This window comes from Canis aureus, chromosome 26 (genome assembly GCF_053574225.1).
Source record: "Canis aureus isolate CA01 chromosome 26, VMU_Caureus_v.1.0, whole genome shotgun sequence".
Lineage (NCBI taxonomy): Eukaryota > Metazoa > Chordata > Mammalia > Carnivora > Canidae > Canis > Canis aureus.
Window position 1 is genome coordinate 29995301 of NC_135636.1, and position 13878 is coordinate 30009178.

The 13878-nt window shown below is 50.2% G+C and overlaps 1 protein-coding gene across 2 annotated transcripts; it reads left to right on the forward strand.

Moving 5' to 3' along the window:
- The first annotated feature begins 13 nt into the window (after positions 1 to 13).
- Positions 14 to 13878, forward strand: ERGIC3 (ERGIC and golgi 3). 2 transcript variants are annotated; one of them, XM_077872912.1, is made up of 14 exons: positions 14 to 183; positions 322 to 392; positions 496 to 583; positions 797 to 916; positions 6529 to 6622; positions 7454 to 7619; positions 7763 to 7820; positions 10769 to 10783; positions 11427 to 11458; positions 12274 to 12370; positions 12448 to 12512; positions 13175 to 13311; positions 13407 to 13462; positions 13665 to 13878. In XM_077872912.1, exons 1-14 carry the CDS (start codon positions 96 to 98, stop codon positions 13742 to 13744), a joined length of 1167 nt encoding a protein of 388 aa, XP_077729038.1. In that variant the 5' UTR covers positions 14 to 95; the 3' UTR covers positions 13745 to 13878. The 2 variants fall into 2 exon arrangements, with proteins under 2 accessions (XP_077729038.1, XP_077729039.1); XM_077872913.1 differs by lacking the exon at positions 10769 to 10783 and having other exon boundaries at positions 15 to 183.

Consider the following 13878-nt stretch of genomic DNA (forward strand, 5'->3'; position numbering starts at 1 on the left):
CCTGCGTGCGGACGGGGGGCGTGGCTCCAGCTCCGGGCCGGAAGCAGGAGGCTGCAGGGGCGGGCCGGCTGGCGTCCCCTTTCCGGCTGGTCCCCATGGAGGCGCTGGGGAAGCTCAAGCAGTTCGATGCCTACCCCAAGACTCTGGAGGACTTCCGGGTCAAGACCTGCGGGGGCGCCACGGGTAGGCCGCGGCGGGGCCGGGGTCGCGGGGACAGAGGTGTCCGAGAGGCTGGCCGGGACTCCCGGCCCCAGCTCGGCCTATGGGGGGGCTCGAGAGAGTGAGCAGAGGCCCTTCTGACCCTCGCTCCCTTCCCTGCAGTGACCATTGTCAGTGGCCTTCTCATGCTGCTACTGTTTCTGTCCGAGCTGCAGTATTACCTCACCACTGAGGTAAGGGGCGGGGCTAGTGCGTGGGCGGGGCTTGGCATTTTAGGGAGGAGAGTAGGGAAGGAGAAGCATGGGGCCAAGTTTTACTGAAGTAGTGCTGCTCCAGGTGCATCCTGAACTCTACGTGGACAAGTCACGGGGAGATAAACTGAAAATCAACATCGACGTGTTTTTTCCGCACATGCCCTGTGCCTGTGAGTACCCACCAGGGGTGGGAGTTGCAAGTCCTCAGGTGGGCTTCCAGCTGCACAGCTCCAGCTTGGGTTCTGGACCCGACCCCTGGACAACCTCCTTCCCCTAATCCATTGGTGCCCCAAGACAGTCCCAGCATCCCCTTACCCTCCAAAACCCAGATTCCCCCCTTGCCCCAAGGTTCCCAGTACCTTACCCTGACTTCCTGCTTCCAGATCTGAGCATCGATGCCATGGATGTGGCTGGGGAACAGCAGCTGGATGTGGAACACAACCTGTTTAAGCAACGGCTAGATAAGGATGGCATCCCCGTGAGCTCAGAGGCCGAGCGTCATGGTAACTGTGGGGAGGAGGCCAGATCTTAGATCTCAGAGCTGGTCATGTCCAAGCCCTTCCTTCTGGGATGTGGCCGACCAACTGACAGATGAAGCGGCTAAGACCCAGAAAGTCAAGTGGCTTGCTTAGGGTACCCCAGTTATTAAGAATCAGAGTGGCCTGAAATCCAAGCTTCTGGCCTCTGTATATTGAGTAGAGTACTCTAGTTGGCTATCATCTTCAGCAGTCTCCAGTCCCTACCCATCACAGTTGAGTAACAGAAGGTTGAGGTTGGGTCTTATGTGCTCTTGCCTTGGCAGAACTCATCTAGATGGACCCACATTTCTCTGGGTGTTTGCTTCCCCATCCGTTAGCTGAATTCAGTCCTCAATGCTCTTCCCCTTTGGAATGCAGGATGCCTTCAGGTTAAATTTACATTCTTGAGTTAGATTGCCTGAATTCAGATGTAATTTTGTCTCTTACAGTCTATGGCCTCAGCTGTAAAGTGGTGATAAACCATACTACCCACCACATTGAATTACCAGATCAAATGAAGTCATATATGTATGATGCCTGGTATAGAGTGGCTCTTTACCCTAGGTTCCTTTCCTGCTTCTAGGTGGCCGCACAACACCTATATTAACTCAGCTTCCCACCATAGCAAAACCCTCCTCAAAGCTATGATTTCTCATACCTTAGGGATTGCTATTTTGTGAGCTTTATCAGTTGTTTATTCACAGATATATTTTGAACACCAGTAAAACCAGAAAATTTGCTGTAGGATTGGATATTGTGCATAAGAGAGCAGAGTCAAGGTTGATTCCAAGGTTTTTGGCCTGAACAAATGATTGACTTGCATGACCAGAGAAGAAAAAGACAATTTGTTGTATTATATATCTGCTACTGTGTAACAAATTACCCTCAAAATTAGTGGCTTAATAGGACAAACATTTGTTTTTTCAGTTTCTGTGGATTAGGAATTCAAAAGTGATATGGTTGGATGGTTCTGGCTTAGGGTCTCTCATGAGATTGCAATCAAGCTGTTGGAGCTACAGTCATCTTGCAGGCTTGACTAAGGCTGGAGGATCTGCTTCTAAGGGAGCTCATGCATAAGGCTATTGGCAAGATGCCTCAGTGCCTTCACCACATGCACCTCTAGGAAGAGCTACTTGCATGTCCTCACAACATGGCATCTGGCTTCTACTTTTGTATGTGATCTGGGAGAGCACAAAGTAGAAATCACAGCTTCTTTTGTGACCTTAGAAGTTGGACACCATCATTTCTGCAATACACAAATGGTTACACAGATCAGCCCTATTCATTATGGGAGGTAGGGCTACATAAGGATGTGAATACCAGGAGGTGGTGGTCACTGGGGACTTCTTGGGAACTGGTCCCACAGGGAAGGACGAGAATTTGGGGGTAGATTTCATGTTTGAGGCATATTAAGTTAGGGATGCCCATTTTATACCCTTACGATGTTAAGGAGGCAGTTAGATGTACCAGTCTAGACGTTAGAGAAAGGCTGGAGAAATAAATATAGGAGTTATCAGCATGCAGATGGTATTTAAAGCCATTGGACTAAAAGAGAAAACATAGGGAGTAAATGTAAGTAGAGGAGAGGTCTAGAGACTGTACCCTGAGCTCCTCCAATATTTAGAAGTCAGGAAATGAGGATCCAGGAAGGAAGATTAAGAGCCATTAAGGTAGAAGAGAACCAAGAGATGTTGCAAAAGCCAAGTGGAGGAAGAGTTTCGAGAAGAGAGGGTAAGCAACTGTCAAAAACCACTGATAGTCCAGTAAAAGGAGTAAGACTTGACCATTGTGATTGGCAACATGGAGGCCAGTGGAGACTTTAAAAAGAATAGTTTTGATACTGTTAAGGATGAAAATCTGATCAAAGAACAGAAAAGGAAATAGAGACATTGAGGAAAAACAACGCTTTCAGGAGTTTTGCCATAAGAGAGAGCAGAGAAAGTGTGGGGGGTGGCAGAGAATGCAGGTGGCATAGTGGATTTGGTGGGGAGATGAAATGGGTTCTCTTGCTTCTCTGTTCTTCATGGAAATTGAGAGCAAGATCATTAGCTAAGAATGAAGAAAGGGAAAGGGATTTTGGAAGCCTAAGATGAGAGGAAAAGATACAAATTAGTCATCCCAGAGAATGGGCAAGTGAGCTGATTAGCGAAATCAAGTAAGATTGCTAGGCAGTCTTAAGGGAGGCACAGGCAAGTAGGCACAGAATTGAATTTAACTAGGGCTTGGGTTTTGCTAGGGTTGTACAACACAGAGAGAGGAACAGATGGGTTCTGGTTATGTGCAAGAGAAGAATTAGAGTAGTGGACCATGGAATTTATTATCCAGCTTTGTCAAGATATAATTGAAATATAACATTGTGAGGGCACCTGGCTGGCTCAGTTGGTTAAGTGTCCTACTCTTGATCTCAGCTCAGGTCTTGATCTCAGGGTCATGGGTTCAGGCCCCATTGGAGCCTACTTAAAAAAAGAAAAAAACGTAACACTGTAAATTTAAAGTGTACCATGTGATGATCCGATTACATATATATTATGAAATGATTACCACAATATGGTTAGCCGACGCATCCATCACTTCACATAGTTAACCTTTTTTTTGTGTGTGGTGAGAACATTTAAGATTTATTCTCTTAGCAACTTTCAAGTATACAATAAAGTATCGTTAACTATAGTCACCATCCTGTACATTGCATCCTAGAATTTATTTCATCTTATAACTGGAAGTTTGTACACTTTGACCAACATATCCCAGCCCCTACCTCCCAGCCCCTGGCAACTACCATTCTATTCTCGGTTTCTATGAATTAGGCTTTTTTAGAATCCACGTATAAGTGACAGCATAAAGTTGTCTTTTTCTGTTTTATTTCACTTAGCGTATGTCCTCAAGGTTTATCCATGTTGTTGCAAATAACAGGATTTCCTTCTTTTTAATGGCTGAATGATACTCCATTATGTGTGTATACACATTTTCTTTATCTGTTCATCTGCTGATGGACACTTAGATTGTTTCCATGTCTTGGGTGTTGTAAATAATGCTGCAAAGAACATGGGACTGCAGATACCTATGTGAGATAGGATTTTTTTTGGGGGGGGGGGTGGGAGATACATACCCAGAAGTGAGATTGCTAGAACATATGGTAGTTCTCTTTTTAATTTTTCAAGGAACTTCTGTACTGTTTTCCATAGTGGCTGCACCAATTTACATTCCTACCAACAGTGCACAAGGGTTCCCATTTCTCCACATCTTTGTCAATACTAGTTATATCTTTTGTTTTTTGTTTTTTTTTTAAGTAGGCTCCATACCTAATGTGGGGCTCAAATTTACAATCCCAAGATCAAGAATCACATTTTCTACTGAATGAGCCAGCCAGGCACCCTAATACTAATTATTTCTTTTTTTTTTAAGTTAAAAAAATTTATTTTTGAAGATTTATTTATTTATTCATGAGAGACACGCAGAGGGAGAAGCAGGCTCCCTGCAGGGAGCCCAGTGTGGGACTGGATCCTGGATCCTGGGATCACGCCCTGAGCCGAAGGCAGACGTTCAATACTGAGCCACCCAGGCATCCCTTACTTCTTGTTTTATTTATTTATTTATTTATTTATTTATTTATTTATTTATTTATTTATTTATTTATTCATTTATTTATTTATTTATTTATTATAATAGCCATTCTAACGGGGTGGTATCTTATGGTTTTGATTTGCATTTCTCTGATGATTAATGATGTAGAGCTCCTTTCCATTCATCTGTTGGCCATTTGTATATGTTCTTTTGAAAAATGACTATTCAGGTCCTTTGCCCGTTTTAAATTAGGTTGCTTGCATGTTTGTTTGTTTTGCTATTGAGCTGTAGGAGTTCCTTATATATTTTGGATGTTAACCCCTTATCAGATATATCATTTGTGAATATTTTCTTGTATTCCATTGGTTGCCTTGTCATTTTGTTAACTGTTTCTTTTGATGTGCAGAACCTTTTCATTTTGATGTAGTTCCATTTGTTTATTTTTGCTTTTGTTATCTGTACTTTTGGTGTCATAACCAAAAAATTATTGCCAAGACCAATGTCAAGGAGCTCTTTTCCTTATTTTCTTTTTTTTTTTTTTTTTTTTTTTTAAATTTTTATTTTTTTATGATAGTCACAGAGAGAGAGAGAGAGAGGAGAGAGAGGCAGAGACACAGGCAGAGGGAGAAGCAGGCTCCATGCGCCGGGAGCCTGATGTGGGATTCGATCCCGGGTCTCCAGGATCGTGCCCTGGGCCAAAGGCAGGCGCTAAACCGCTGCGCCACCCAGGGATCCCTTTTCCTTATTTTCTTTTAGGAGTTTTACAGTATCAAGTCTTACATTTAAGTCTTTAATCATTTCAAGTTAATTTTTGTGAGTTGTGTAAGATAGGGGTCCATTTTCATTTTTTGCATATGAATATCCAGTTTTCCCAGCAGCATCTATTGAAGAGAGATAGTCCATTCCCCATTTGGACCATGGAATTTTTTTTTTTAATATTTTTTTCTTTATTTATTTATGATAGTCACAGAGAGAGAGAGAGAGAGAGGCAGAGGGAGAAGCAGGCTCCATGCACCGGGAGCCCGACGTGGGATTCGATCCCGGGTCTCCAGGATCGCGCCCTGGGCCAAAGGCAGGCGCCAAACCGCTGCGCCACCCAGGGATCCCTGGACCATGGAATTTAAATAAGGAGGGAATTGAGGGCATGCGGGTGTGATAGTGTCACTGTTGTCAAAGAATTGGTTTCTGGGTACTGGAGATAGTGAGCTGGGAAAATAAGGGTAAGTAGTTGGAGATTGGGATCCTTGAAATTGAATTGTAGAAGGTTTGCAGTCATTGGAAATAACAAGGTCTAGCTGTGTGTGTGTGGAAATGAAGGGGGATGATAATGAGATGACAAGATACAATGACGGTTGGAAGTCAGGATGTCAGGGTATTGAATATTGAAATCTGCAGTGAGGATGTAGTTACTGGCAGGGGGTTGGTGTGGAGAGGTCTGAGGAGCACCACCAAGAGGTAGCTAAAGGCATACGCTTCGGAACTGGGTCTGAAATCTGCCACTTATTGTGTCACAAAGCCACTTCTTGTCTCTGAGCCTCTGTACCTTTGCAAGTATAATGCAGATGATAATCCCCAGCTTCATAGGGTCTGCGTCTGGGTGAAAGGAGACATTCTGTGCACAGCAACCTATAGTCAGCTAACATTTAGCATTTGCTGTTACTGTTTCATGACTAGTACTTATTTAAGGAAATAATATATGTGTGGAAGTGCTTAGTGAATGACACATAGTGTGCACCATATAAATATTAGCTATTTTTTTTTAAGATTTTATTTTTTTGAAAGCGAAGTGAGGGGGAGGAGCAAGGGAGAGGGAGAAACAGACTCCCCTCTGAGCAGGAAGCCTGACACAGGGCTTAATCCCAGGAGGCAAAAGCAGTTGCTTAACCAACTGAGCCACCTAGATGCCCCAATATTAGCTATTACTATGGCTTTTATTATTCCCAAGCCACAGGCCAAAGGGCCTGTGCAGGGATCAGGGGTGCGGATTTCACTCTTTCTGCTCCGAGCTGATGCCCCTACCTCTGCCCTCCCCTTAGAGCTCGGGAAAGTCGAGGTAAAGGTGTTTGACCCTGACTCCTTGAACCCTGATCGCTGTGAGAGCTGCTACGGTGCCGAGACAGAAGACATCAAGTGAGCCAGACCCTGGGGGGCCGGGTTGGGGGTGCTGTGTGTCAACCATCCTCAGCCTGTGTCAGACTACAGCTGGGGAAGAAGTTGGACCAAGTGCTTAACAGGGATGGGGTGCGCACCTCAGTCACTGATCCTCGTGCAAATAGCTGGGGCTCTGTGGCCAGGCCCTGCATGAGGCCACAGCAGGGAATGAGGCTGAAGTCCCCACTCTGGTTCACAGGTGGTCTCTAGAGTCCAGATGCCTGGGTTCCACCCTTGTGTCCTTGGGCAAAGCCACATAATTAACCTCTCTCGTGAAGGGGGATGATGATAACACCCATGACAGTCACATCAGGATGAGCCGTGTAGTGTATGTAAAGCCCTGAGCTTGAAGGCCCAGCCCAGGTAATTCAGCCCTTGATATATGGCCACTGCTGTTATGTTCCTCGGGCCCTGGTCCCTGAGAGGCAGGTCTAGGGTAGGGCCTGGGAATATGTATTTAATATTTTTTTGCATTGTGGTAAAGTATATGTGACTTCTAAGACTTACCATTTTGACTATTTTCACTTGTACAATTCAATGGCATTAACTACATTTAACTGTTGTGGAACCATCACGTGCTATGTCCTAAAACTTTTCATCATGACAAACGGAACGGGAATGTGTATTTTTAAGAGTCCTGCTCCCTCCGAGGGCACAGAGTTTGAGAACATTTGGTGGTCAGGGACGCAGTTGGTAGAGGCTTCTTCACTAGCGGACAGAACCACTCTATGTCCCAAGGTACCAACTCTGTGTCTGTGCTTCTGTGACGCTCTCACTCCCCACCCCCCACTGCCCCCCACCCTTCCACAGGTGCTGTAACACCTGTGAGGATGTGCGGGAGGCCTATCGCCGTCGGGGCTGGGCCTTCAAGAACCCTGACACTATTGAGCAGTGCCGGCGAGAAGGCTTCAGCCAGAAGATGCAGGAGCAGAAGAATGAAGGCTGCCAAGTATATGGCTTCTTAGAAGTCAACAAGGTACAGGAGGGACTATGGCGGAAGAGGGCCAGCCGAACTATGGATCGGCCTGTTCCACTGTGAGCCCAGGGCCCACTCAGGCCCTCAGGAGAGAGAGGGAAGGGAGGAGACGGCTGGAGAATGAGCAGGAATGTCCCCTACAGGTGGCTGGAAACTTCCACTTTGCTCCCGGGAAGAGCTTCCAGCAGTCTCACGTGCACGGTGAGTAAGCCTCAAACCCTGGGAGCCCAGGCAAGTTTGAGCGCTGCTTCACCTGCCCAGGTTGTGTGTCTTTGGCCTGAAGGAGACCCTCAGCTCGGGGCAGCAGTTATAAGAGCACAGGCTGAGGAACCAGACTGCCTGGGTTCAGTTTCAGACCATACCGGCTGTGTGAAACTTTGAGCAAGTTTCTTAACCTTTTTGAGCTTGTTTCCTACTTTATAAAATGGACAGGCAAGTCCTTCTGTCCTGGGGTGCTGGTGTCAATGAAGGACAGCACGAGCTGAAGGGCAGCATAAGCCCAGCTGTGGAGGGCGTTTGTTCCAAAGGTAGCCCCCAATATCAGGTGAGCTGTGTGGAAGGCCTTGGGGTCAGCAGAGCTGGATTGGAGTGCAGGTTCACCCACTTCCTGAGAGTTATATCAGATTTGGGGGCCATTGAGCCCTACTCGGTTTCTTCTCCTATAAAATGGGGCTGAAGATACTAGTACCTCCCTCACATGGTTGTCCACAGGGATGAGCTAATGGAATTTATTTTCATTCATTTGTATATTCGCTAGATATTTAGCAGTCACTGTGTGCCCCCTTGTAGCCTGGGTGCTAACAATACAGCTCTGAACAAAACAGTCCTGGTCCTCAACATTCTAGTAAAGAAACAGACTGAAAACAAGTGTGTGAAATATATGGACTCTCAGGTGCTATTAAGTACTATGAACCAAAGGAAGGCAGGGTAAAGAGGACGGAGGCGAGGGGCTCTAGGGGATGGTAGGAGTGTGCTGTCATGTATCCAAATCTCTGAGCTGGGAACTGGCTTGGCAAGTTGGAGGCACAGAAAGAAGGGGGGGCGGTGGTGCACAGCAAGCTGGTGCTGGTGCTCAGTGATGAGGTGAGCCAGCTAACAGGGCCACATCCCTGTGCTCTGAAGGGCACCCCAGGGCCAAGAACTTTTAGCCTCCATGAGACGCGGAGCCATCCTAGGGCTCTGAGGATGTGCTACATGAGGGGACCTGACTGCAGAGGTAGGCTGCTCTCTTGTCTGGATGAGGTTGCCCTGGAGGTGAGGGTAGGTGGAGAGGAAGAGCTCCAAGGACTGAGCAGTGTGCCTGCAGGTCAGAGGATGCAGGCGGGCATGGGGAGGGAGCAGCCGCTGAGACCCGTAGGAGCGCTGGTCAGATGAGAATGCCAGCCAAGAGGTGGTGTCCTGAAAGCCCTCAGATGGAGGTGTTTCCAAACCCAGATCAGATGCTTCTGGACGACAAGTAAGAGTTGCCCACTCGGTGTGTGACAGGACAGTGGTCATTGTGACCTTGGCAGCAGTTTTCATGGAGTGATAGGGAGCACCTGCTATGTGGCTCAGGAGGGACAGGTTGTGGAGTTGGAGTGGGTGAGTAAGCACCTTTCTTCTGTGGAGTTCGCTCCAAAAGGAGGTGAGTGGGCTGGAGCTGGATGGAAATGTTGGGCTTGAGGGAGATGTGTGAGGTCACCGTAGATTAAATGCTATGGAAGTAGTCTACTACGTAGAAAGCCAGAGTCATGCTCCAAGTGGGAGGGACAGTCGCTGGAGTGAAACCCTTGAGAAGGAAAAAGAAGACAAAATGGAGTGCTGTAAAAGCGTAGAAAGCCCAAACCTGGTGACAGGAGGAAAGGCAAATGAAGTTGGGACAGGCAGGATGCCTGGTGATGAGGAGATTGTGGGGAAGGGTGATGGGGTTGTGAGGAGAAAGTTGTGGCCAGAGGCTAGAGCCACCAAGGAGAAGTGCTTCTGTGTGGATCTCTTTAAGTGATGAAAATGAGAAAGGAGAGTTGGTATAGTTTGCCACGAGCTGCAAAGCTGGGGATTTGGGGGGCAGCTCGAGGGACAGTGATCTGGAAGTGATATTAAGGAGCAAGGCGTCGCTTCAGGCCATGGAGGAGGGTAAGTGTGGGGAAGAATTTGTCACCCCTGAGGAGGCTGCCGGGAAAAGGATCTTTCCCTGAGAAGAGGGCCAGGCTGCAGTTGGGGTGACAAGGTGAGTGTAAGGAGTAGAGGTTGAAAATATAGGGGTTTCACTGATGAGATGTGGGGCCCATGGGAGGGCTGAGAGTCGGGATGGTGTTAGGGGACCTGCAGAGCCAGTGTGACAGCAGTCTAGGGGTGAGAGATGAGCGGCAGTCCTGAGCTGCCCAGGGGCTGTAGTGAGCAGGAGTAATAGGAGAGCCCCGCTGGTGTGGAAGGCAGTGTGTGCGGTGAGGCAGAGTGTGGGTCAGGGATGGGAGGTGGGCCTGGAGGGGGTCGAGAAGGGTGGTCTCACAGGGACTGTGGGAAGATGGTCACTGTGGAGCTGTTGGCATGGGGCCTGGAGGCACTCGGGAGGAGGCAGTGGGCTGGCAGGCCCCAGCAGCCTCTCCGCTCCCCCACCTGGGCTGCTGACAGAGTCAGGGAGCCCAGGGCAAGGGGTGGTCTGTGTCCTGGGAGGATGTTTAAAAGACAAAGCTCTGATTGCCTGAGGCCAGATAATCTGGCTAGATTGAAGGTTTGGAAGCTAGATCCTGACATCCTTGTTGCTTGGAGGAGGAGGCAGGAATTATAAAGTTCACCAAGTACTTTTCCGTCTTAGATCCTACCTGGTCCTCAGGACAGCCCTTTGTAGAGATCGCTGAAGCCCAGAGAGGGCAAGTGGCTTGCCCAAGGTAACACAGCTAGGAAAGTGGCTTATTGGCTCTAAGTCTTTTATTCTTCTCAGGCCACCATACTTCTGCCCTCAAGAGCTCCTGCATTCACTGGCTAGGGAAGAGTTCTCCTGGGGATGGGACCAGGAGGAGGCTTGTTGGCTGGTTCCACACCCTGCTGCCGAGGCAGGAATACTCCAGGCTTCCTTTCTACCATGTCTCTTACTCCATAGTTCTCATTGTGAAGCTCTCAATCTTTTTTCTTTTCCTCCCCTCTCTCTCCTTCCCTACCTCATGCTGCAGTACATGCTGTGGAGAGTAAGTGGCCCTGCCCCGCCAGGGAGGCCAAGCCCCGGCTTCTGGGGCACCCTACCCTCCCAGGATGGGGGGAGGTTTGGACGGGCCTGGGATTGGGGTCTTACTTTTCAGGTAGGGTTCCTTGAAGCAGAAATGATCAGGACCAGAGGACAGGAAGCACTTGTTCTAGAATAGACAGTACAGGGTACCCATGGCATTTCCTTTGAGGGCTCTGAGGGTAGGGGCCAAGGGGCCAGGGAAAGTGCTTGGACAGCATTCTGAGGGCCCACTTCGCCTTGTCAGTGATTGGCCATCAGCTGTGTTTAGTGAGAGACCAGAGTCAGCAGGGTTTGGCTCCTGAGGTACAAGCAGGGACTGGGCGAGAGTGGAAACCTGGGAGATGCCCGTAGAGGGCTCCCTGTATATGTTGGGAAGGAAATGGGGTCTGTGTTCTTAAGGCCCGAGGAGGGCATGGACTCGCACACAGGCCCAAGACAGGCCTGACGGGCTGCCCTTCAGCAGGGCCAGGCTGGGGGGATGAAGGGCCGAAGAGGAGCTGGGCAGTCATACTCAGGGAGGGGTGAGGAGGCCCGAGCGAGGACACTGAGGGAGGCAGGAAGCCAGTCCTGCTCCACCCGGTGACACATTCTCCCTTCTCTCCTAGTCCATGATTTGCAGAGCTTCGGCCTCGACAACGTACGTACCAGCCAGAAGCCGTGCAGGCGGATGGGGTGGGAGTGGTTGCTGCTTCATGTGTCCACGGGGATGACTGGGGAAGGGGGCACAGATAAAAAGATCCCGTATTCTATCAGAGGATCGGTCTGAGGGTCAGGAACTGAGATCTGCACAGGCCAGAGGTGGGGGATGGGGGACAGGAGCGTCCTGGGCAGAGACCCCCTGGCAAAGTCAGGAGAGAGTGGAGCACCTCTCAGACCCCACCCAGGCTGGTGTGGGGGGTGAGGCTGGAGAGGTTGGCGGGGACTCTGGTCAAGCAGTAGTCGGTCTTCCTCCTGAGAGCGATGGAAGCTGTTGGCTTCCAGCTGTTGGCCCTTTAACCAGGATCATGATATAATCAGATTTGCAGGTTTTTAAAGATCCCTCTAAGGACTGAGGTTGATAAAGTTTGGAGCAGGACAGGAGTCGGAGCTGGGAAATCTGGGGCACTTCTAGGCTGGGCTTCCCTGGCCTGAGACTCCCAGGCAAAGTGGGCCCCTGCCATACGGAGTCCGTGCCCAGTCTTTATGTGCCTTGTGTTTGGATGCAGCCGGAGCCTCAAACTGTGGAGGCCCAGAGGCTGTGAACTCTGGGAGAAAGGAGTTCCCGGTGGGGCGTGGGGATGCCTGTGTTGGTCACATCTCCCAGGCAGGACCTCTTCTTCCTTCCCCCATCTCCCCACACCCCCTCCCCAGAGCCAGGTACCCCTGTCTGGTGCTGCACTACAGAACTTCCGATGGGGTGAGGGCTGTTGGGGCCTTGAGCGCTTGAGGCTCACGTGTCGGTGTTGCTTGCAGATCAACATGACCCACTATATCCGGCACCTGTCATTTGGGGAGGACTACCCAGGCATTGTGAACCCCCTGGACCGTACCAACGTCACCGCACCCCAAGGTACCAGCCTGGAAGGTGGCCCCCAGCTGCCAAAGCCCTGTCCAGCACTCATGCCCAGTGCTCTCTTCTCCCTGCAGCCTCCATGATGTTCCAGTACTTTGTGAAGGTGGTGCCCACGGTGTACATGAAGGTAGATGGAGAGGTGAGTCTGCAGGAGCTTGGGTATCCAAATCCCTCCTGGTGCCAAACACTTGAGTCCTGTCAACCTGGGAAGTGGGGTGCTGCTCTTCTCCCCAGCTGATGGATGACAAGCTGACGTGCAGGGGCAGTAGGTGATGGGACCCCCACAGCCAGAGTGCAGGCCCCGGGAGGCTTGAGAGCACTTGTGCTTTCTACTTGCCCAGACTGCCTCCATCCATTCCTCTGGTGCTCACTGTCCACATGGTCTGCCTGGGCTGGGAGCTCACCCTTCCTGGGTCCCCTCCTTCCCTTTCTACTGTGGCCGGTGGAGCAGCATCTTGGCAGACGGGAAGTCAAGCCTGGCCTTGCCAGGAGTTCGTGGTGTGCGGTCTTGGAGAGTTGCTTCCCATCCCTGAACCCCTGCTGAGAGAACCCTCTGCATGTAGCTGGGATTGGTAAACTGTAAAGAGCTGGTGACCAAGGAGAAGCTGAGATGGTGAGGCTGGCTGAGAGAGTGTCTGGGGGGTCCCTAAGCCTTGAGGTGTTCACTAGCAACCGGGGCCTTGTTTTCCCTCCCACACAGTGCAGGCACCACACATGAGGGGCAGGAACAGGCATAGGGCTGGGGGACTTGGGAGCCAGGTCACAGACTCAGCCCTGGCCCTGACTCCCTTCCTGTCCCAGGTGCTGAGGACAAATCAGTTCTCTGTGACCAGACATGAGAAGGTCGCCAATGGGCTGATGGGTGACCAGGGGCTTCCTGGAGTCTTTGTGCTCTATGAGCTGTCACCCATGATGGTGAAGCTGACAGAGAAGCACAGGTGAGGGCAGGGGTGACGGAGAGGGGCCTGGGGCTTCAGGGAGGAGGGGTACCTGTTAACACCCGCCCCTGGCACCCACCCTGTCCCTCCACCAGGTCCTTCACACACTTCCTGACGGGCGTGTGCGCCATCGTCGGGGGCATGTTCACAGGTCAGAAGCTCTAGGCTGGCTGGGGCTGGGGCTGGGGTGTGGCAGAGAAGATAAAGCCTGGGCTTCCTGCTGGAGTTGTGGCAGAGGGGAAGGAGGGGCACCTCAGCAGCCAAGGGGAGATGCTGGCCTAGCTGGTTAGGTGAGGAGGCTCTGGGGTCCAGCCACGTGTTGGGTGAGTGCCAGCCTCTATCTCTCTCCCCAGTGGCTGGACTCATCGATTCGCTCATCTACCACTCAGCTCGAGCCATCCAGAAGAAAATTGATCTCGGGAAGACAACGTAGTTGTCTCCTTCCCCCTCTGTTGTTGCCTTCTCCTGTTTCTCTTTGGCCCTTTGGTCATTTCCCAGCCTCGTCCCCACGCACCCCCACTCCGTCGTTCTGAGCCCAGGTTGATAAATCTATTAATTGTGATAGTA

Coding starts and splice junctions, on each gene's coding strand:
- ERGIC3 (XM_077872912.1), top strand. CDS start 96: ATGGAGGCGCTGGGGAAGCTCAAGCAGTTCGATGCCTACCCCAAGACT. Junction 12,513..13,174: donor ACATGAAGGTAGATGGAGAG/GTGAGTCTGCAG, acceptor TTCCTGTCCCAG/GTGCTGAGGACAAATCAGTT. Junction 13,463..13,664: donor CGTCGGGGGCATGTTCACAG/GTCAGAAGCTCT, acceptor CTCTCTCCCCAG/TGGCTGGACTCATCGATTCG.